The 24677-nt window shown below is 34.7% G+C and overlaps 1 protein-coding gene across 1 annotated transcript in view; it reads left to right on the plus strand.

Moving 5' to 3' along the window:
* Positions 1-21871, plus strand: part of LOC103766960 (heparan sulfate glucosamine 3-O-sulfotransferase 1) — a 44672-nt gene extending 22801 nt beyond the window's left edge. The window contains exon 2 of the mRNA XM_008934036.3: positions 20061-21871. Coding sequence (XP_008932284.1) covers positions 20179-21108 — 930 coding nt within the window. The 5' untranslated portion in view covers positions 20061-20178 and the 3' untranslated portion in view covers positions 21109-21871. The remainder of the gene's footprint in view (positions 1-20060) is intronic.
* Positions 21872-24677: the final 2806 nt, after the last annotated feature.

The raw sequence follows: 24677 nt of genomic DNA on the forward strand, positions 1-24677 counted from the left end.
TTCAAAACTATAGATGGCAACAGATGGCAGCAACAATGTTTATGCCTATGCAGCTTTGCCTGCAATTTATTATCAACTTCCCAAACTCAAAAACTGAAAACCCAAGGGAGGTGTTAATTAAACTGAAGTTTAAAAAGTATACTGTTATGTAACTTGGGAAAGCTGGTAGATTAGGAGGAGAAAACACAAAGTGTTACTCCTGAGGTCGTCTGGTCTAAAAATGGAAAATTAGATCTCCATCAGACAAAACAAGTACTTGACTGTTCTCCCAGAGCCCAGATAAGTGTCCTAACAGGGGACCTTCAAATACCTCTTAATGACATACCACTTTCATTAAACATTTAAATGTTTCAGTTGTGGATTTCTGCACAAGGAACATCAGTTAGAAAACTTTGGAATGAACATGGCTTTGCAATAGTGACCTCCAGTACGTATGTAGGTACAATTAATATAACTTAGTTGGTATGAGAAACACAACATGGCTTCTTTATTGCAAGCTATTCTAAGCTTGCTAGAATTAACTGAAATTAAACCTCTCATGAAAGTGAAGCAGTAGTTTCACTGCTAGAACAGAATTGAAGTATCTTAAGTCTTGAACTATGCCTTATGGAAGTCATCTTTCAAGCATAGGAACAATTTTCATCTGTGCATATACATGTCAGTGTTTGTTGCTGAATTGAAGACATATGTTATCTTGGGTTTAATTACTGAGTTCTGATTTTTTTAAAGTCAATATTATTTGATATTATTATTTAATATATATGTTATTAAAATACCTGTCTGACATTAAACATTAGCTCTTGAGAATGTTCTTTAAATACTGTACAATAATAGGTTGAAAATATTTAGGTTTTTGCAACTGACCCATTTTTAGAAATTTTTGCAGCATTTGCAGATTCAGAATACAAACAGCTACCCTGTTTATAGAGCACTCATTAAAAATGAAGTAGCAATGTAGTATAGAATAGTTAAGAGGTCAATGAAAGTCCCTGTAGCCTGGGACTAACGTATTGTCTTTAATTCTTTTACTATATACAATTTCCCCTCAGTAGGATTAAAACCTGGTAACATGTAGGCAACATAAGCTGTTAGTTACCTCAAATCTGCACGCATGGTTAACTTTATTCTGAGTAGACATACTAAAATAATAAGTGCTGACAATGTAAGCACATAAGCAAATATCCACGTTCAAAGAAGCCAATATGAGAAAATATTTTCTGTTGTCTTGAAAAATATTTAACAGGCATTTTTAAAATACTTATTAATTTTATATGCCTCTGTTCTTAGCTGTTTGGTGTACTTATTATCAGGTGATGTGCGCTCTTTTTAATATTGGCTGTATTTGTAGAAGTCTTGCATTTGTGAAATCTTGTATATTAAAGGTTTTCTATTTCGAAGAGATGAATTAAAATATACTGGAAGTTTCTGAAAATATTGTCCTAAGGTTCCATTAGGGAACTTTAAGACTCCATAGATATGGAGTTGTTGAAACATTGTTGTGTGTCTGAATCTAATTTTTACAGAAAATTACTAGTTTGAGCCTTTTTGTTATGGTTTGTTCTTTTTGTTCTGGTTGCTCATTTGTTATGGTTAATCAAGTATTTAAGAATGTGTGAGCAATTACAATTAATTTTGAAAGGGAACTATTAACATGAGCCTTAAGTTTTACACTTGCTGAAGTGAAGTTCGGGTACAGTGATCTAGTTAAAATACCACAGGACTTGATGTGAAGATGCATCAACTGAAGGAGTTGTTGCTGAAATCACAGCATGATATGGAAATAAATAGATATATATTGTCTGGTTGTCTTTCTTAGGTACTAAACCCTTTGATAACAAAATCATATAAGCAAACACTTCTAGACTGAAGTATGGCTTTTTTACCTCCAGCAATTCTGACGTGTACCTAAATTCAAGAACATGACTAAGAGCTTTGTTGGATATCTCTTTTCAGTCATGTCTTGAATAGAGAGAAAAAGTGAAAAAATAGTACTAGAAGTTAGCTGAGATATTGACAACTGATCTTCAAGAAATAATTTCTCAGTTTCAGAGAGGTTGCATAGTCTTAATCAAATGATGAAATGTCAAGTGTAAAGACATTATAGGTTTATTAGCATTATTAACCCAGCCTTATGAATTGTTCCAAAGCTATCAAATTCAGTGCAAATAATTTCCAGTGGCAGGTGGAGTTTGTGTTGTATATTTATTGTAGAGGATGTTTACTGCAGAAACCTCAGCAAATCTTAGCAAGTGAATTGATGCTTTCATCTAGACCACTTCCAAAGCAGTGTCTGGTTGTTTTTGGTTTTGGACTTCAGTACCAAATTAAGATACTCTAGAATGCAAAAAGGTTCCATTAAGTTATTCTCATTCATTTGAACCTATCTTAAAAAGCTATTTGTTAAGGACATAAGACTTGCATTGTTTTAAATGCATTAGGAACACAAAGCCTGTCTTTACACAGCAAAATTTGCAGCTGATAGTAAATTATTCAGACTAAGAGAAGTGAAAGCCAACTGCAAGGAAGCACCTCAGTGATACCGAGAGATAAAGTGACAAGTTAAATTCACTGTTAATAAATGTAAAACAGTTCTCAAAGGGTAAAAAGAAAAAAGTCCTTTCATGCACAAGAATGGACTTCAAACTGACTATCTGTTCAAGAACTTCACTGTGAGATTATGTATTCGCAGAGTATTCAGTGAGCTATGAAAATAGTAGCAGTAAAAAAAAGGAGAAAATTTAATATTAGACATTTTTAGAAAGAAATAGAATCAATTATAGAACGTCATGCTTACAAGCAGTCACAGTGCTGCACCTGCATCTTGAACAGGTAAAGAGAAGAATGAGCAGGATGAGTAAAAGATAATTAAATAAATCTTTCAAACACGGGACAAGTAGGACTAGAAGTTTTCAGTCTGGGAGGAATAAAGTTGAAGGAGGCCATGACAAGTTTATTAACTCATGAGTGGTGAGTAAATGCATTACAAGTGATTTTTTTATTGACTCTTCTACTGCAAGGACTTTGGGCATTAGATGAAACTAGTAGGTGGTATGTTTAAAAAAAACCGAAATATTTTTTCATATTTCATGTAATTATGCCATGGAACTCCTTACCACAAACTGAATTTACATTTATTTGAAAAGTAAGACTGGTTACTGATCCAGTAAGGACTATAAAGCTACTAATTTAGAGAGTCACTGAAGCTCAGATTCACTGGATGCTGGGAAAGTATGCTTAGAAAAATCGCTGTGTGTTTATCTCGGCCCATGATGGGCCACTGCTAGAGAGGGGGTACAGGACAAGTAAATGCTTGGTTCAACCAACCTTTTTTAGATGAAGCTTAGCAAATGTTTCAGTTAAAAATTCTGCCAAGACACAAAAATGCTTCAATTCACATGTAGCTTCAGAGATGGAGGACTGTCTTTGTTTCTTTTTTGTTTGTTTTTATTTTACTTAATCCAAAATTAACATCTCCATTGAGATGAATGGCATAGGATTTCTATCTGCTTGTTGTTATTGTTACATGAAAGTATGTTCCTTTCATGGCTAATTATATTTCAATTTACTCGCTGCATATATATCCATATCTCTTTTTCTGCATTTAATCATATATCAACTATTGTCATCTATTTGCTTCCTGTACTTTCTTTTTAATACATCTTGAATGAGAGTAGGGCTGAAGAGTTCAGTGTTTATTGGCAGAAAGCTACACTGGACTACACAATTTTTAAGCATGAGAAAAACAATAGGTGGTATCTTTTATTAATTACCTGGATTATGGAGGAGACAAGGGTGATTCTAAGTGAGGAGACTGCAAGCATACTGGAGAACAGCATTGGGTGTCAAGATGTTGTTGCTATGTTTGAGAAATTTGTATAAAATAGGCTACAGTTTAATAGGAACAAGTATAAGAAATGTTTGACTGTATAAATTCCAGGTGTGTAGTTGTTGACTAGCTAAGAGAGCTGCACAGAAGAATGTGATTTGCTGGCCTAGAAACTGCCCCAGAATTAATGCCATCTAAGCAAAAAAGCAGGAAGAATATAAGGATTATTTACGTGGACCATAGTTTGGAAGCCAAGTCGGGTGCTTGTTGTTCTCTGTGTTAGTGAGGTCTGATCTGAGGAAAGAGGCCTGGAATTCAGTCTTGTGATGTGAATATAAAGCAACAGAAAGAGGCTACAGATCAGTGAGAATGGTCAGAATCTAGATGACTTGCAAGCTGAAATTAAAAGAAATGTGACTGTTATCACATACCCCCTTAATTTTAATCACTCAATCATGTTATTTTTTGCCCTGACATCTACAAAATGTAGAAGCATCTGAGTTCCTAACTTTGTTAGCTTGCTCAAGTTTTTAAATTTGCAGCCTTTTCTCCTTTGACATGTGACTCTGGTCTGGCATGCTGCTGTCCTTTTACTTGTCTTCTGTAAATCATCCAACCTTACTTATACTTTCAGTATCAATGTCAGACTGTATGGTCTAATTGTATAATTCCTGGTCTTTAGTAAATCAGTGAAAGACAGAAGTTATGCTTGGAGCAATGACAGTGGAAACTATGGTCATTTAGTCAGAAATGGAGATTTTTCTCTGCCCCTTTTTCCACAGAACTCAATAAACCCATCCAAACTTATAAAAAATTATTTAGACTTTACATGAAATTTCTTTGGTAAAATTCTCTTGTAAGTTGCTGCATTTTTTTTATATGATCCAGCCCCTAGTTATTATGATACTAGAAATGTAGATTTTTCAAAACGAATTCTGTTTCCTCTTGAGCTCTTGTAAAATCTATTCTTTTAATAGATTGTTTATATAATAGATTTTTTATATAAGAAAGTAAATACTGTATTTTGAAATACAACTGAAAACTTCCTTTTTCTTTGCTGGCTATTCTTGCTTTCTTTTTGTTTGTGTTACATAGATCTACAGTCACATTTAGTGGCAACGACACTCCTAGATTAATTGTGCATTGTTCAGAGCATATAACTTTGTCAGTTTTAATTATATTGCCTTTTTGTTTCACTGAAGCATACTTTGTGAACTTGTGGGGAGATGAGCAAGGGTTATCCTAGTTCATTTATTTAATGTAGCAAAGTACAGACTCTGCATTTTGACTATCACCTTATATTAACAAATTATTTATGCTTGCAATCTTCTGTTGACAGCCACCTCCGAACTGCCTCTTTCTTTTGAGAGAGGTTGACCAGAATGAAACACACTGTTCCTAGTCACTCTGAACCATTAGTCTACCAAAATACGTTAAAACTGTACTGTCATTTTCTCTTGCTGCTTTTGCATACTAATAGTGTGCTTGCCTCTGTCTGCTGCTGTGCATCACACTGAGGTTTCCAGTGAGATTTTTGAGTGCTTCACAAAGAATCCTAAGGGTAAGGCTTTCCAGAAAGTCTGAGGGATCTAGGTGTCCATCTCTGATTTGAAATTCAAATTTCAAATTAATCAGTAACTGAAGGTCCTTGGACTTCTTTGAAACTCTCACCCTGTATCTTTTTCTGAAGAGATGCATGGTGCATCATGGTCCTGAATTAACTGGATGCTGAGGATTTCCTGTGCATTCCTACACTTTGTTTTCTGAGCTGGTTTCTTAATCCCCATTGCATCTTTGCTTTTTACCCAGACACTAATAGTGCAGCACTTTGTCAGACAGTCAAGTAAACAATGTAAACCTGGTTTTCATCCCATGCTATTTAGCTTGCATGGTCTATGGAATTTAAAAGCCACGTAAAAATTTTGCTCAGCAAAATAGGATATGTATTTGTTTTTATGGGAGAGGGGGTATAATCTAAATAAATTTAATTTTATTTAATTCATTTACTTTTAGCATATAATGGCTAACTTTCATTTTCTTATTTTTTTCAATGTAATTTCTCTAAATTTTTATCAGTGACCATAACTTTTTTTTTTAGTATTGTTCATAGCTTTAAAATTGTTATCTTTCAACATGAGGACTGATTTTGTATGTTAGTTTGTCATCTCTGTGATTTAAAATCCCTCCAGAACACCTGGATATATTTCTAAACGTGCATAGTAATTCAACATTTCCTTCATTGTTGAGATGTATCAATGCAACTCAGCATTTCAATCCATTTCATGGTTTCCTTCAATTTTCTATCACCTGGACATTCGAGGTGTTTGTAATATCACTTCAAGGTGAGAAACACAATTTGGAAGAGCACAAGGTGATGAAGAGAGGGGAATGTTCCAGGACTTTCATAACTTTGCTACTAAGTCAATAATTCTATGAATGATTTCTGTGGGACTAAAATTAGATCAGCATAAATGCTTCTGAAAAATTTCACCCTCAAGTCTTGTCTTCAAGGGGAAATTACTGTGAGAAAGCTGAGGTGTAAATTTTAGAACACATTAACTGCTGAGCATTAAATCCACATATGAGGAGATTGCTCTACTTGGAGACCATGAAATCAACTGTAAATTCAAACTCCATCTCAGTTTGTTATGACATCACTCTCCAAGGTATGTTTGATCCAGGCCCCACAAAAAAATGTGGAAGTTGAACTCCAATTCTTTCAATTTCCACTTCAATCCACTACTGTGCCATCCTTATCACTTTTGCCTTTCTTTGTACCCGTACTATGGTAGAATCTAAGTTTTCTTAAGGTTTGATATGTTCTAACAATTCCAAGTTCTTCTACACTTGCACATTTGATCCTGAACATGTTTCCAGTGTATGCATTTATCTGTTTGCAATACACTTTTATAATCTACATTTATCAGCATCAGCTGCATTGCTCATGAACCCAACTAATTTAAATTCTTAAATTGGACTGCATTATTCTCTATTACTATCTGTTCTTTATTTCTCTGTGTGCTATATGTGTGTGTGTGTACTTGCACAAGTGTTGTACCTAACTCTGGTCACTAAAATTATTAATAACATGGGTTTGCCTACAGATGCTAATTTTTTGCTTTTCATAACTTCCATTGCTTTTTCCACTCCTTCTCTCTTTAACTACTAGCTTTGTGGTGCTTGTAGTGGAAGTCGGTTACATGTTATAATTTTAAGTACTTTACATTCAATTTCTCTTGCATACTTGGAGACTCATTCACAGCAGATCCATGATGTTTTATGAAACAGGTTGGACTTGATTTATTTCTCCTAGTACTTTTATATTTGACTGAAATTTTGTGTCTGAAACATTTCCAGACTGTCAATGACAGTTATATTGCTTATATTTTTTTAAATGTCAGGGGAAATAGGTTCATTTTAATTTTTTTTTTTGACATGCTATGCTCTAATTTCTCTAATTTTTGCAAGCTCCATAGTATAGGAACCGAGACTCTTTCACATTCAATAATTGAACTCCTTATTTCTCACACACTGGCACTTCAGTATTGTTTGATGGTAACATCTTTATTCTGATCTCAAAAATTTGCCCTTAACTGTTTATTATCTATAAACTCAAAGTGACTTTTTCTTTTTATTATAATTCTTTTTAAGGTATTAGTAGGTGTGATAACTTTTCAAGTACACCCATGTCAGACTTTTCTCCCTGGACAAAAAGAGTTCTAGAAATTTAACCTACTCTTAATATTAATGTTCTTTTTGCATATTTAAATTGACAGATGCCATAAAGAAAAAGTGAGACATGAGTATGAAAACATTTTAGCTAAGAAATGTCAAACTACAAATCTAAGATGAAAATTCAGCATTAAAAACATAAAATAATATATACAACTTATAGTTTCTAGAAGAAATACTTTCTTCCTTTGAGAGGAAAAGCTATTACCATTGCTTTAAAACAGAGCTGGCATCAATAACCAGTAGCTTACACTGCTTACTTGCATTACCTTTTTTAGTATGCTGTAAACAGAAATAACTATTCCATATTTTATAGTTAAAAATTAAATTTGAAATCCAGATTTATTTTCCCCTGTGAGAACATATTTAAGCAAAGAGGAGTAAGAGGACTGAACACTCATAATCAGAATGCAAAAAAAATCTTTTATTGCCACAAAATAAAACATGTTGTTGCTTTAAATAGAAGTATACATTTTTCACAAGCTGAGCTCAGGGAAAATAGGATTACAACGATGCTTTGCAAAGCACTATAGCTATCAATGGCCAAACAGTAAGGTATTAAAAGCTGAGAGCAGGAGGATGGATAGGTTGTATAAGTAATTTGGAGATTCCAGCAGAGATCCTCTTTCCCTAACTAAATTTCACGTTAATCTTTCCAAACTACTTTGTATTTGCGAGGATTTTTGAAATATTGAAATTCTCATTAAATGGTACCAGGTTTGGACACATTATCAGCTGCAAAGAGGGAGGATGCAAATGTCTGACAGAGAATTGTTACACATACCAGCATATGTAACATATTTCTTCCATCTTGCTGAGTTGGAAAACTGTTATATCAGTGCCTGAAAAAAGGCAACCTTCAGTGGAGATCTCGGCCATCCTAAAATACAAAAAAAGCCTCAGATGCTCAACATCTTTAAAGATTACTTCACCATTCATGTAGGGAATTAAGATTCTCTAGTCTTACATTCAGTGCTATCCAACTCCATCTTCCTTTTACTAAAGGAGTAAACTCCTGTTCACTGTGAATAGTAGCAGCAGAATATCTTTCTGATTTCATATGCTTTTAGGCAGTCTGATTTGAAACTGTTGGTTTGGTGCTTTGCTTTCTGTTTTTTTCTATGAATCACACTGGACTTGCAAATTAACTGGTATTCAGATGCTGACATTTGTTCTTCTAAAGGTTTAAAGTAAATGCTAAGATGCTGATGAAGGATGCTGCAGAAAACCTGCTGAAAATACTTCTGTTAACACTGTAAAAACTCAGAATGCATTGAAAACAGGAGAAAAATGTAATCAGAAGTAAAATCTACAGTGAGATAATTACTTTCTTTAAAATTGCACCATCCATAGGGACTGCTAAGTGTGTTTATGAGGCAAGAGAAACAAGGACCAGGATGCACGAAATGTGTATTTTATGTTTAAAACCATCACATACAAACACCTACATCTTTGCTCTATATAACAGTGCTTTTCTGGTAATGGAGAACAGGTAAAAAAGAAATGAGGACTGATCATAAACTTTTCTTTTTTAAATTCCCTGAGAAAAAATAGAATGGACTAGAACAGCATGGAATGTTGTGGGTCATAAGTTATACAGTAAGAAAAAAAATTATCTTTGGCTAGAAAATGGCAATGAGAGATCACAAAATTGATTACCTCCTCCTATAGAAAAAGTAAACTTCTTTTGCCAGTCTGAACCTTTTGAGCTTTGGGGGATTTTTTCTCTTTTATTTGGGAAAGAAGGAGACAGAGGGAGAATGCAAGGTAGTGGAGGTACATTTCTCCTCTATGCTATGTTTAAAGTATTGGTCCTTGGGGAAGTGTCCCATTGTTGTGACACTGTAAGACCAGTTTGCTGTCATACTATGTCTGTTTGAGTAGCTGAAATCAGGGGATTTAGAATCAATTAAAATGCTTGTGCTGTGCAGCCTACCCACTCTTAGGAGAATGACTTTGAACATTCTAACACTTTATTGCTCTAATAATATGCAGTTAATTATGAGAATATATCAGAGTCCTTCTTTACCTCTGCCTCTTTCTCCTCTGCTGTAGGAGTTTCTAGCACCTTATCAAATACCTGAATACTGGTAAGACCATTCAGACCTAAGGAGAAAAATATTAAAAGTTCATTATAAGATATCTAAGTGCAATACATGTTTTTCAAATTGATACTACAATTTAAAATAAAAAAACACTAGGTATAAATATTATTTACTTCTATTTATAGACAGCTAACACAATATTTGAATCTGGGAGGTAATCTTACCATGCTCTTATTTAGTCTCTGACCACATCTATTGTGGCTTTTTCTAGTCAGTTTCTAATGTGACAAATCCTCACCATTTGTCACAAATTCCACATATTTGAAGTCTTAAAGTCCTGATCCTGAATGTATGTGATGGCTCCTAAATCTGATTTTACCTTAAAGACTTCAGTGAATATTGACAGAGCTTAAAGGTGCCAAAGAATTGCTGTAGGCACTCTCAGCCATCAAAGAATCTTTCTGAGAAGTTGTAACTGATTTGAGGTGAAGCAGCATTAAAGAAAAAGTGTGGAAGGCTTGTTTGGGTGCAACATAGCACTGAGCTATGGGGTAGAAGTGATGCTCTATGGCGGGTACCATGTTCTGCTTGAATTAACTGTGCCGTTTGATGCAGTGGTTTAACAACAGAAAGGGTTTTTGTGGGGAGACCTTAAGCTTGTAGATGCAGAGGTTGTTTTTTGCATGGGGAAGTTGTCATGATAACTGCCTGGACTGGGGGAAAGAGGAGAGGAAGTTTCTTTGTTTTCCACTGAAGTGTAAGGTTTTGACATATGTATGTATATCCTTGGTTGGACTACTGACATGCCTACAGGTTCAGGTTGTATATCAAAGTTTGAAAAACTGGGACTGCACAGAAGTTTTCTAACTAAATAGGGCAAAGAACAGTCAGTTAGGACCCTACTAAAACTCAGAAGTCTTGGAGAAAAATATAAGGCGTGTTTGGTATTAGCTAACTGTTCTCAGACTCTTTGGAATGGTGAGTATTCTTTTACTGCATTTTAACATGCTACTTTGGCAGTGGGAACAGTTTTGGTAAGGAGCAAAGATCTGATTTTTGCTTTTCCATAATAGCCAGAAAATAATCTGCCTTTTACTTACTCCATATTTTCAGCCTGTCATCTTTGACTCTGTTTTGGCCTGAGGAGGCGGGCAAAAGACACATCAGTTTTGCACACCAGGTTGTTTTACATTTTACAGTCCAGTTATTAGGCATTTTCAAATGTTTCCTCATTTGCTTTCATTCCTGTGTCTCTACAGCGATCTGCTGGGTTGAACATGCATGTAGTTTGACAATGGATATCTGTTGAAGGTATTAAATGAGTTTCTATTCAAGAAGAACATTATCTATTTGTTTCTTTTCTAATGTTTGTCTGTTCTATATTACAGTATATTTCCCTTCTTTGTTAGCAAGGATTTGTTTACCAGTGTAAGACAGAGTTTTTCTTTTTTTACTACTATCATTATTAATCAGTGTTAAGAATTGCTAGGCAGCTGCTTTCTGTGGGCTCTGACCTGAAGTCGTGTGTATTTGTTTACTTTGAGGAAAGATAGAGAAAGATGAGGCCCTTTTTGTATAAGTTTTGATTCTTTGATGCCCAAAGTCTCTCAGCATATCTAAACTCTGAGTGGATTGAGTGGATTGAGTACATTTCTTAGTTTTGCAAATCCTATTATTTTATCAAACATTCATACTTACTCACACCTTTTTTCTCTGATCTGTATCTTGATCTTCCTCTTATCAGGGCCTATGCCAGTACCCAAAATGTCAAAATTGAATTTTCAGTGTTAAGTCAATTGTCTAGATGACACATGATTTCACTTTCTTTATATTCACTCACATCCTCTGTTCTCTACCCACTCATTGAAAAAAAATTGCTCCTGAGCTGTTATTTTTTTCTTGAATTTTATTCAGTCATCCTTTACAAGGCCAAAACCTTTCAACTCTGATGGGCCTTTCAGCTGCTTTGTTTTATTACAGGTGAATTCTCAGCTCACTTTACACCTGTGCTTTACAGTATATTCCTGAGCCAAGAAGTTGGCTCCTTAGTGTTTGAATTTGACATTAGAAGGTCTTCAATCTGCTGATTGTTGGATAGCAGGACTTACAACCAAGGGTAGGATCAGTTTATTCCGTGCCTTGTACGATGGGGATATATAGCAGTTATATAGGACCCAGTGCAGCAATTCTTATCAGTCAGCATCATATAACTACTTCCCAGAGACTAATGCCAGAGCCTCAGAAAAGTTATTCAAAAAGATATAAACAGAGGGTAAGATACTGACCTTGGCTCATGAGACTTGTCTGAAGTGCCTGGCTGATGGACAGCATTCCGAGCGGGGACAAAGGAGCCTCCTTGCCCACAAGACTTTGGCTGCATCTCTCCGTGGCCATTTCCTCACATGTCACTCCTGGCTGTTTTAGGCAGCTCCCTGTGCAGCTGCCACTGTCTGATGAGCTCTGCCTGGAGTGCTCTCATCCTGCACTGAGGCAGTGTTAAAAACCTAAGGTATAATATTGACAAGTTCTGCTCGGAAAAATTCTCCTATGAGATAATGTTATCCCTTTTTGCAGTCCTCAAAGTTGTAATGCTTTAGAATCCCCACCAGTTCAGATTAGCAGGGCTTTATGGGGTTTGTGGTTTTTTTTGGTTGGTTAGTTGGTTTTGGTAGGGTTGGTAGGATTCTTTGTGGTTTTGGTTAGTTGTTTGGTTTTTTTAATGTCAGGAACCTGTGCTCTTTACAAGAGCATAGCAGGTCCTAGGGTCACTTACTTGACATGGATTTCCTGTAGGAATTTGCTGTTCTGTACCACAGAGAGTTAACCTGTCTTCATTCCTATCAAATGCTTCTTTTGCCATCTCTGACCCTCTGAGGAATCTTTTCCTTTGAAAGACATGTCTCTCATAAATCCTCTGCATCAAATTCTAATTTTAATTCCTAAACATCAGTGAGTATTAAGGCGTTCTTTGTGACAACGAGTGTGGGAAAATTAATAGTGTTCAGTGAATTATACCAGAGGTAGAGAGGCTGAAGTTTAACCTTATTACTGTACTGTAGAAGTATTAAAAAAAGCTGGTTACCAGCCACACATCGTTACATCTTGTACCTTTACAGCTACTGCTTATTTGGCTGAAGATCTGACATGGCATCTTTGTTACTTCAATTTATATTAATCCAGATGTGTAATTAACAATTAGATGTGTAAATTTAATTCAAAAAAATGGTAGTGCTGTTCCATTTGAAATATGCCAGTGTGATAGAGTGATTAGACAAATAAAATTGGCCTTCTCATCTGTGCTAATACGACCACTATCTATGCTTTACATCTTAATAAGAACTGAATTTTTTTGTGTCTATTTAGAGGTATGCTTAGAATGTACCTGACTTTATGGACTAAGCATATTAAAGACCTTTATGAAATTGTAATTCAGTAACTTTTATGTGGATGGTTTGAATATGATGCTTTCCAAAGATACCATAAAATATAAGTGTGTAGTCTACACTGGACAAGGTTTGTTTACCTCAGATATTTATTTGTGTGTTTATACGATATATATTATCATATATAAGGTAATATGACTGCTACATATTTGCAGTCATATTATCATCAGGCAATTTTCTATCTTGAGTTATCAGAAAAGGGAATTAGGAAATGTAATGTTAGCCTTAGGGAAACAAACTTTTTTCAAAACTGCTATCTGCTACTATCACCTGCCAATGATTCAATGTGTTTATAGTTTATGCTAACCTTTTTTAGCTTTCCTTTTTATCCATTATGTTGCTGGTAGAAGCCTGCAGCAAATTGCTGTTACTTTGCAGCTCCTATCTTTGTTCACCAAATAGCTATTTTCTTTTTTATTCCTTTTTTTATTCCTGTAAGGTAGTAACTGTAGACTGTTATAAAACTTCAATGTCGTTAGAAAAGGTTCACACAAATAAATTCACTGCTGATATTAGGACTTTAAAATGTTAATGTCTTTGTCTTCCTATGAGATAACATATAGTTTTGTATTGATGCTTAAAGAAACGCCTTTAAACTCTTTCATTACCTGAAGAGGAGTTATGACAGCAAGACAGCATTTCAGGACAGTCTGTGGGATCATTTCCTTGAGGAATTCTTAATACATGTCCCTATTAAAAACATGTCCATAATTTGAGTAAAATGAAAGTGAACAAAATTCTTAAGTGCACACAAGACTCTTAATGTTCTTTATCAGCAATATGAACTGCTGCAATATTGGTTTAAGTCTGGATCTGTGGTCCTTTTTGTACTTTGTCCTCTACTCCTTGTATAACCAAAGTCCAGTGGAGCTCACCTTGTAGCTCTGTTACAAAACACCGATGTTGTATTTTGCTGCCTCTAAACCTTTCTTGCTTTCTCCAATTGCAGCAGACATTTTCCATGATTACAAGTGGGAAGTTCTTCATGTCCAGCCCATGTATATTGATGGGAACTGACTTATCTCTCCTAACTGATTTTGATAAAGCCCACTAATGACATATTGAGAATTTTATTCAGTTATTACTCTTAATGGCAACAGAATATAGAGTAAATGTAGCAGAAAAGTTTCATGCCCTATCTAAAGTGTTATCATTTGCTGGAATAACTGTCCTTTCACACACAGTCTTTAGTTTCATGGAATAGTTAATTTGGGATTCTCCTGAATCAGACTGCACTTCTAGGACACAGCTCTAAACATATTCAATTGCACCTATTTCTGATTTATCTCACCCTAACACAAATCTAAAGTAATTGCACTGCTTGTAATAAAATTAAGGCTTACCCACAATTGTTTCTTCATAGGAAGCCTTTCCAAAATTTTAAATATTTTTCACACTCAGAAATGTTCTCTTATTGTCTCCTTGATTCTAAGCATATCTGAGCTGTGTGGATAGAAGTAGCTGAACTGCTTCCTTTCACTTAATATTGAAGAGGACACGTTTTTGTTCAACCATTGGACATATGCCAAGTATTTTTAAATGTCCATTATTTCACAAATGATACTGTAAATCAGAATTAAGGTATTATGAAGAGGCTGTTCGATGATAGTATTATTTCTAATATTTAATGCTTAGAATTAATAGAATTAGTCATTGCTTTATTGGATTTGAATAAATTGATACTGGATTGTATTAAGCAATATATCCTACACACCCTGGATATTTCATTTGCCTTTTTTTAAAAAATGGGTAAGCTGTACTGAGTGCAGATTTGCATTTATTATGCCATGTAACTAGCTCTAGTTTTACCACAGGAAAATCATCAGCCCAATTTCAGGTATTTGAAACCTTTTAGAATTTGATTAATGTTGTTGTTCTTCAGAATTACTTATTACATAAATCCAGTCTGTATATGGATACTTTACACTGGTCTAACTGTCATCACAGTATGATTGTCTTTCAAAAGGATTTCTGAAACAGTTCACCTGACATAATCTTTGGTTGTGAATAGTTAGACTTCTATAGCTTTTCTATATTGTCAGCGTTAGAGATGTTCTTAATTATAGAGATATAATTGAGCTGTTACAAATTTGTGTGCAAGTAAACTTTAACATGTTTGAATTGTGTTCTTCTCAGTGACTGATCTCTGTGTTGGGATGAGTTGATATCCAATAGAAATCAATAGGATAAGCAGTACATTTTTTTCAATCCAAATACATTTTTAAAAATCTAGACAAAAATTGGTTCTTTGTTATACTTCCTCTGACCAGCTCCCCCTGTTGTAGTTTTCAGTCATGAACAGTAGTATTGCTGCACAAATACCTTGAAACAACAAAATTCTGAGTTTGCATTTGGTTCCAATTTTTTAGGGGGAGCAAATGGTAAGAAATTGCTGTATTCCACAAAATACTTGAATGTGATGCTGAAACATTGAGGAATCTCTTTGCTTTTCAGTTCAGCATGTAATCCAGGTATCAGAAGAGGTGTGAGAGGATGTCATGTAATGGCAGAGTTGGAATTGGAAGGAGAATTGGAAGCCCTGGGGTTTTTATTCTTGGCTGGACTATAAACCTGTTATATGACCTTGAGCAGAGCACATTAACCCCGACTTTCCAAAGCATTTGCACTCCTGAACTGGATCCATATGTTGGTCAGTTGTAATTTCCTGTGAGGTGAGAATGGTGCCTTAATAGGGTGCAGACAGATCATTAACACAGAGTGCTGCAAAGTTCTCCACTGAAAAGCGTTACAGGCAGTGGGAAGTATTATTAGGAACTAATAATATTATAAATTAGTCATTATAATATAGTTAGGTTTACCCTATGATGCTGCACTTTACCCTGAAGAAAGATGTCATAAGCTGCTTAGAAGTTTTTTTATAGAGTAGAGTGCAGCATTTAAGGGCCTTCAGAACATTTCTGCAATATTAAAATGATTTTTCAGCCTGCATAGTAGCTTCTTCGGTCTAGTCTAAGGTTTTAAAAAAATAAAACAAACAGAAACCCAAGGTATTATTTACTTAATTAGTCCTTTCTGCAGCATGAATTTATTTCTGAACTTCATTTCTGCTTAATAAGTATCATATCTGTTGATGATCCTCATGTTACTAAGCAACACCAACATCACCAAATAATAGGGGAAAAACACGTAATAAGGCACTATCATTCTGATCATGTGTCATGGGGTTAATTTCCTAAGAAACGTCTTCTCAGATTCAAAGAGTGTGCAGTGCAGCACTGTAAAATATATTGTTTTCATTATAAAAAGCAGTTCATATCTCCTAAAAATGTGCATTTAATTGCATAAAGGCATAAAAGCAACGTAAAAATTATTCAAATAAAATTCCAATTATATATGATAAATCATCTTTAAAACCTTTACAGTTATGTAGCAATTATAACTTAACCACAGGATCTAACATCTTAGAGCTTGGTTGAAATCAATCAAATATCTTAAACTGAAGCTAGAATGTTGTTCTGATAGAATTGCTCCCAAAGGCAATTTTTATCTGTTTAGGCACCAATTTTACAGCACATTCTGAATTTGATTATTTGTGGTAGAATTTCCTGGGTAAGGTTTTGTTCTAGCAATGACTCTAAGAAATTTGTAAAACTAATTAATTACAAACTGGTTGAACTACCATAACTGTTTTAAAAAATGCTACTAATACTTTGATCCATAGAAAATGCACAATCTCTTCTGCTACTTGCTTTCTGAGTGTGTTTTATAGAGAAACATTGATTTTGGATGCTAAATTAAAACAGACTCTCATTCACATCACATGTGAACCTGATAATATTTTGGAAGACCAATCTTTCCTCAGTAATAAGTATGAATTTCTCATTCAATCTCTTTGGGTTTCAGTATTTGCACCTGATTCCCAGGTGCATGAAACCAGAAAACACTAAGGTAATTAGGGATAAAATAATATTAGTGTGTTTATTTTAAATAAAATAAAAAAGTGAATTTGAGCATTTTTCTTCTATCACCAGATCTAGGAAGAACACATCTCTGTCTATACCACTGCAGAGTCCCCAGTTTCAAAGACTTTTGTTTCTTTTTTTAATCTGGCTTTAGGTTATTTCAGAGAAAATCCTACTTTTTTCTCTTCCATTCTGCTTTTTTTATTTAAACTACTAACCTTTAGTTAATAGGTAGTCTCAAGAATACTTATTATCAAAAACTCTAAAAAAATGGTTTTTTCTGTTTAAATAAAGTTGCCTAAAATACCTGTCAAGAATCAGTTCATGAAATTGTTTCAAGATAGAATAGTTCTGGAATTTAAATCAGATAATGAACTGTATGTCTCCACCTTGGTATTTGCAAGTCATTCCTTGCTTGGTAGACTTTCAGGCTAGCATTACCTTAGTTCAAAACATTATATACAGGTGTACATGCATTTGTAATGTATAATGTGCTGTATTAGCACAAACGAGGTAAATTGAAAAAAATGGTAAGGTGATTACAAAAACATTTTCTCAGTCTTCCTGAAATAATTTTAATTTAAAACCAACACTGAGTGGAATGTAAATTGACACTGGGATTTCAGAACAGGTTAAAAGAAAGATTAACTGCTCCCTTGCCCCTCACTCCAAAATCCCACTCTAGTGGCATCACCGTTCTGGAAAGCAGCTGTGCTGCCATATGTTGCTACTTCAGAGACCATCTTATGTATAGCTCTACTATTACTCAGGCTGAACTGTTCAAAAATTTGGCTTGAAATTATTAAAGCAGAGTCACTTGTTTGAAGGCCAGCATTCCAGGAGTCATCCGGGGGGTGATGCGTCATATTTCAGGCTGTACATTCTATGCAGCTTTTCAAAACCAACCCTAGCTCCAATTATAGCAGAATGTATTTTAATTCCTCACAGCACCAAATAGCATGTTTGCTATTGCCCAAATTTGTCATCCAAAAGAATAGTAAGTACAAATGGTTTTGGTATAAACATACCTGTTCTTCCCTCGTCTAATTGCTAGAAATGCTTATATTCTCTGCTCTTGAGAACTTCAAATAGAACTTCCATGTGCAGTTCTTAGTAAAAAAACTTGTGACCTTTAAAATGAAACTTCCATTCCAGTTGGTAAAGGAGAACAGTATTTTCTGCAGTCTGGCATTACAAAGCCAATTTATACTTGGACTTTTCCAATATTTAGTAATTGTATGTTTACACACTTTTGCTAGTTGAAACTGTGCTCTTTTTGAAGAAGCAGTTGCCCTTTAGGTCTTGCTTGGACACAACAGGGAATCCTCTCCACAGATTTCCTCACTAAAGGTAATAGTTTATTTTTTAAATAACAATTTTAGGGTTAATATTTGCTATCTGTCTGTGAGTTTAGCACTCATTGAGGCTAACAAGAGTCATTCCCTAGATACCCAAGAAGCTGGAGTAGGTTTTAATAAGATTTAGAAAATAGATTTAATGATTCTGCTGCATTGCCTAGACTGTTATTATCAAAAATTTAAAATCTTTAAGTCTGTAAAGTAAGCCTTAAAGTAAACAATTTTTAAATAGAAGTATTGAATGTTTCTCAGGGCCATGACAAATGGGAATTGGCTGTGTTTTCTAAGGTTGTTTCTAAGAGACAGACTACTGTGACCAATATATTCAGAAAAAGAAAGACTTAACTGACAGTGAAACTGAAGAAGGAGCTGAAGTTGTAGCAGATCTGAGACTACTTTAAAATATGAACAATAATTCAAATAGATTTCAAAGATGGTTATTGTTTTTTAAATGACTGCTGCTTCATTGTATGAGAAGGCTTGTTTACACACTCCACATTGATAAACAAAATAAGTTAAGAATGTAATCTAACCTACAAGTCTTAAAATCCTGTAATTGCTCAGAAATGGAATGAAGCCGAAGAATCCTTTCAATAAGCATTTGTCCTGTAAGATTTTCAGACACAGAAACTGGCAATCCAAGAACAGTGGTTCCAGTGCAAGTGTTGCATTGATCTGAATTTTTTATTCTCGTTTTGATGGCAGATCTGTAAGCAATCTGTTTCAAATAATATATACAGGCTACCCAAAAGATTTCAAATGTCAGCAAATCAAGTTACAGAGACATTTTCTTTCACTTATATTTGCATGGGCACATACCTGCAAGCCTAAAATTTTTACAAATTTTGGAGATATTTAACATTCACCACTTCTTAAAATGATCATATGTTACGTGGATTAAGTAAAAGAAGTTACTCAACTTCAAACAGACTTGATTCCCTTCAGACATTTTTAAGTGCCCAGAAAGCATCCAATTGACTCTTATATGGACGGAGTTTTGGAGTAACTGCAGAATATTACCTGATATTTGCCAAGATTTCCCCAACACTTAACATGACTATGCATCACAACACTTGGATAGTTGAAAAGAAGGTACCGTCTCATTTATTTTTTTCCAAGGTTGATCCAACTCAGTCACTTTATTCTTTCTTTTCTGCTCTAAAGGGCTCAGGTTTCAAAATTTTGCCTATACCTGGGTTTTGTTTTCTGTGTCTAAGGAAACAGAACTTTTTTCATATGATTCATATCTCACTAGAACCCAAATGGTTGCACACCCATCCAGGTCTGTTAGTTAGATTAGGATATACTAATCTAGCAGGCAATTTGAGGAAAGGCTTTGACATTCAAGCATACTTTGGAATTATTTTTAATATCATAGTGGGTATGGTATTTATAAAAAGAGAAGTATGTGTATATATGGAAGGTAATCAGGAAAATCAAAGGAAGCAACTAATGGTCAGGAACTTAAAATCAGATAAACAATTCTAATCTTCTGCTTAGAGGAAATCAAAGCTGTTGAACAGTTAGTATCCATCATTGGTCACCCATGGGTAAGGGGAAAAAAGAACACATGGGGTTCTTCTTGTCCTCCTGAAATGAAATCAGGGAAAGCAAATAACTTCACTATAAATTTTCAGTTGGGATCACAAATCAGATTCATGAATTGAATTGTGAGTTGAATTTTCAGCTGATGATGGGTTTGGAAATACTGACTTGTCTTATTTTTTTTGTAGATGCTTCAGAAACTTGCTGTGTGCTTACCACGGGTTCTGCCAACCATCTCGAGAGGGGACTTACCTATTCTTTCATTAGTAAGCATAACATTATCTTGAAATAATTATTCCTCTCCACATGGCCTTCCTACTAGTGTCAGCTTATCTTCTGCTGACTCATGCTCGGGGTGCTCCTGTTGAGAATGGGGCACTGTTGGAAACACTGAAGTCACAAGTAGGATTATTCAGCAATAAAAGTGAACACTATTCAGCACAGGTGAGACCTCCTGGCACGAGCCGACAAATACCTCAGACAATCATCATAGGAGTTCGTAAAGGAGGGACAAGGGCTTTGCTGGAAATGTTGGATATTCATCCTAATATTGTGGTAGCAGCTACAGAAGTCCACTTCTTTGACTGGGATGAAAATTATGTGAAAGGAATAGACTGGTATAGAAATCTGATGCCATTTTCTTATGGAAATCAAATAACAATTGAGAAAACACCAGGCTATTTTACATCACCACAGGCTCCAGGAAGAATTCATGACATGAATAGTTCCATTAAACTGCTGCTCATTCTAAGAGATCCCACTGAGAGAGTTATATCTGACTATACCCAAGTATATTACAACAGAGTAGAAAGCCACAAGCCTGTTCAGCTTTTTGAAGATATTGTTATTAAGAATGGAGTGCTTAATACCAAATACAAAGCTATTCAGAGAAGTCTATATGATGTTCATATGGAAAAGTGGCTTAAGCATTTCAGTTTGGATCAGATTCATATAGTGGATGGCAATACTTTAATCAAGGACCCTCTTCCTGAATTACAAAAAGTTGAAAGATTTCTAAATCTTCCTTCCCGAATTATGTCTTCTAATTTTTATTTTAACCAAACCAAGGGATTCTACTGCATTAGAAGTGATGGGAGGGAGAGATGTTTACACGAATCCAAAGGACGTCCCCATCCTCTTGTTAACAGCACTGTTTTAGAGCAATTGTATTCTTACTTCAGAGAGCACAATGCAAAATTTTACAGAATGGTTAATCATTCCTTTGACTGGCATTAATACATTTGGAGCCGATGTTCCTTAAAAAGGGACTGAAGCAAACTCTTTCAAACATATCTTTATAAACTGTAAAGACTCATATTATGAAAATTAGCATACCAGTTATATGCTTCATTGGAATAACACATCTGTTAATTCATTGAAATGGAACTCTTTATGTTGGGAAAAATAAGTTTTATGTATTTGTATGATTACTGTGAGTCATATTCTGATCTTTCTCTCATCATGCAAATACATTAACTTCAGCAAACTTAGGACGGATGTGTATCTCTACAAGATTTGTGCTGTTTTGGAAAAATGCTTCTAACTGTAAAAGATGTAAATATTTGAAATGGTATTATTCTAACTGTTCTGTATTTTTCGTTGTTATAATTTTTTTATATCCCACACAACGATAGTGGTGTTGATTTCTAGAATTTTCATAAAATAAGCTAAAATTGTATGTTAAAACAGGGGCATAAATAGTGGCTCCAATAAATCATTCATCCTCTTTAATATGCTGAAGTACTTAATCAATAAATAATAAAAGGAATCTTCTTCACCTGTAATTTTGAATAGGTGAACTAGAAGCTACCTGTCTGTATATCATTAATATTAAACTATTAAACCACACTCTTACTATTCTGGGTTTGCAAAAAAATCTCCACAGTAAGAGCATGAACGGTTCAAAGAAGATTAAAGTGAGAGTTCTGAATGTAAAGAAATTAAAATATCCCAGGCAGCCTCAATTTACAGTGATACTTTATACACTAAAAAACAAAAAGGCATGAAAATTATTAGTATAAACAGCTGTACAAATATTTGATTATATCAGTTTTGTCACTTTGCTCTTGAATGGAAAGGTTCTTAGTACTACCATATTAATTATGTTTGCATTCTGTGACTAGTTATTCTATTGCTCTCCTGGCATTAGTTTATATATCTCTATTGGCACATTGATTCTTGTTAAAAAAAATTAATTATTTGTTTGTCCCCTGAAGCATGGAGTAGTTTTCATTTTGCCATTTCTAATGCAGATCATGGAATACTCTCAAAATAACACCTTGTTGAGTTATATATCTCAGACAATGTTCAATACACTCAGTATGACATACTCAGATTATATATAAGAACCACATCTGTCTATAGCCCTGCATTAGGATTCTATTTTCAATTTATTTTTTTTTTACAGTATTGCGCTGGTCTTTTCTACTTTTTCTTGTAAACATTTTATTATCAATACCAAAGAAACAAATCGCCTTGAAATGTTACATTTGCTGCCAGATAGACCTACAGATGCAGATGTGCTTGTTTGCCATTGTACCTTGCAATCCAGACCCCCCGTGCACCCCCTGGTATAAGCAGCACTCAGCAGGTGCCAGCCTCTCAAGCCCTGAGAGCACTGGGGAGCTGCAGTGGTGTGGGCCCACCCAGCATTGCAGCATCAAACCCCACCCAGCCCTGGGGAGGGTCCTGCTGCTCTGTCCCATCTGTCACTGCTTCCTAGCATGGGGTTCAGTCTTCCACTTCACAGGCTGAAAGGTATGTATTGCAGTGCTAATTTTTGGGCTTCTAATACTTTGTGACTGGGCTACTTAGATATTAGGCAGGTAGTAGTATTCCACTGAAGCTGGACAGAATCAGAATCAACTCAGAGTATGTGGAAACAGCCTTCATCAATATTTCCTCAATAAATGTAAAATGTTAAAAATTATATAATAAATCTTATTATTTATCTGTTCCACTACTTGTATATGTATATATGAGAGAAAATTATTTTCATTAGCATATAATTAATCTTTGAAATTACCTGTCTGGAGTATAATTGTTTACTACATCTTTGATTTCTACAGAGGCCCAAATTGTTTTTTTATTTCTGCCACTTTTTCTGAGATTGTGGCTTCTTAATCATTAATATTGATCAGATGTGGGCACTAAGAAGTACAATGTCAATGGAACTCTGTGGAAATATGAATATATTTGTTTCAAATTAGCCAAAGAATGCGTTGTTTATGCTGGTCTTCTACCATCTCTACAAGGACATTGGATAGGTAAACTGTAATAATTACAGTTGTACAGGTTAACATCTCCTTTGTCATTTGTCAAGTAAAAAGTTACACCATAAAAATTCGGAACTCTGAATTAACAGTGTGATTCTATATCAGAACAACTCTGTATTTTATGAGCATGGCACTTTTGTCTGATAACAGAAGTCCCAAATTCAGATTCGCAGTATCTTTTAACATAGCCTGTTCTTTCTGACCAATGTAATCTCAGTGATAAACAAAACCCCTTCCAGTCCACTAATTTCAGATTTACATTATTGATGATAGCAACATAAGCTCAATTTGTATTGGATACAAACATATTACTTTGTTTCTCATACATTCCAAAACTCTCTTCCTTCTCTCTCTCTTTTTTTTTTTTTTTCTTGCAAGAAGCAAATTTGAAAGCAATGTATACTTTAGCAAAGGTTTCAGGTAGATGCTAGTAATTGAAGAATTCACATATCTATATGCCACATTCAATTTCATAGGCTTCCAAGAAAAAGGAAGGGAAAAAATTCTAATGTCTTTCTATATTTATGCCTGCAGGCATCAAGTCTTTCTCTTTTTTCTCTGAGTTTACAGCTAATCTTTAAATGAGCTGAATGCAGGAACACCAGTTGGCAGGAGCTTTATGCATCTTTGAAAATGCAGGTCCCTTTCTGGAATTTACTTTTAAAGGAGAGCTGAGCTGTATGGATTAGTGATGCATATATCTACTTGATTTGTTATCACCCTTCATTCCTGTTCAGCACTTTTGGGAAGGACAGAGTTGATGGAATGAATTCAATGATCATTTTAGAGTTTACTAAGTTGATGGAATGAATTCAATGATCATTTTAAGTTTGCTAATATCTTGAGAAGTATATTATGTATAGTATAATCTGGGTGAAGGGTTAGTTGGTTTGGTTTGGTTTCACATAAATCAAGATTCTCATCGTAAGTTTAGCTTCAGTAAATGGTCTAATAACTTCTGCATAACAGAATTCAATAAATATAATAGACTGTAATTTTATATTGCAGACTGTTTCAATCAATTTCTCATTTTGTGGTCTGAAAAATATGCTTTCATGCAGTTCTGGCCTTCTCCATTCTTACTGTCTTCAAGCAAACCCTCCTTGCCTCATGCTGAGGACAGGGATTAGATCAACTTAATAGGCAATCCACTGAGCCATACTTAAATAATACTGAAATAAAAGTACGCAGTTTTTGGCACATGAAATTCAGAACTAGTCAAATTTTGGAAAGACCTGTAGGCTTACAATCAGTTTAAAGCTGTTATTAACAAGTCAGTTCTCAATTTAAGAAATTACAAATATCTCATGAATTTCCACAATTGATAGTAACCATAAGCTATTCTTCTCCACATGGATCATCAAAGGACTTTCAACTTATTATCTCATACTCAAGAGGTGTTTGCAAAAGTAAATTTCATGTGCACAGATCACTTTAAGAGGTCATGCAGTTGTTTCAATGGTTTTTGGGAGCATCTGAAACAGATGATACAGTCACGTGTGTAATACTACTGCAGAGCTTGTGAAGATT

The sequence above is a fragment of the Manacus vitellinus genome, unplaced genomic scaffold (genome assembly GCF_001715985.3).
Source record: "Manacus vitellinus isolate BGI_N305 unplaced genomic scaffold, ASM171598v3 scaffold_15_pilon, whole genome shotgun sequence".
Classification (NCBI taxonomy): Eukaryota; Metazoa; Chordata; class Aves; order Passeriformes; family Pipridae; genus Manacus; species Manacus vitellinus.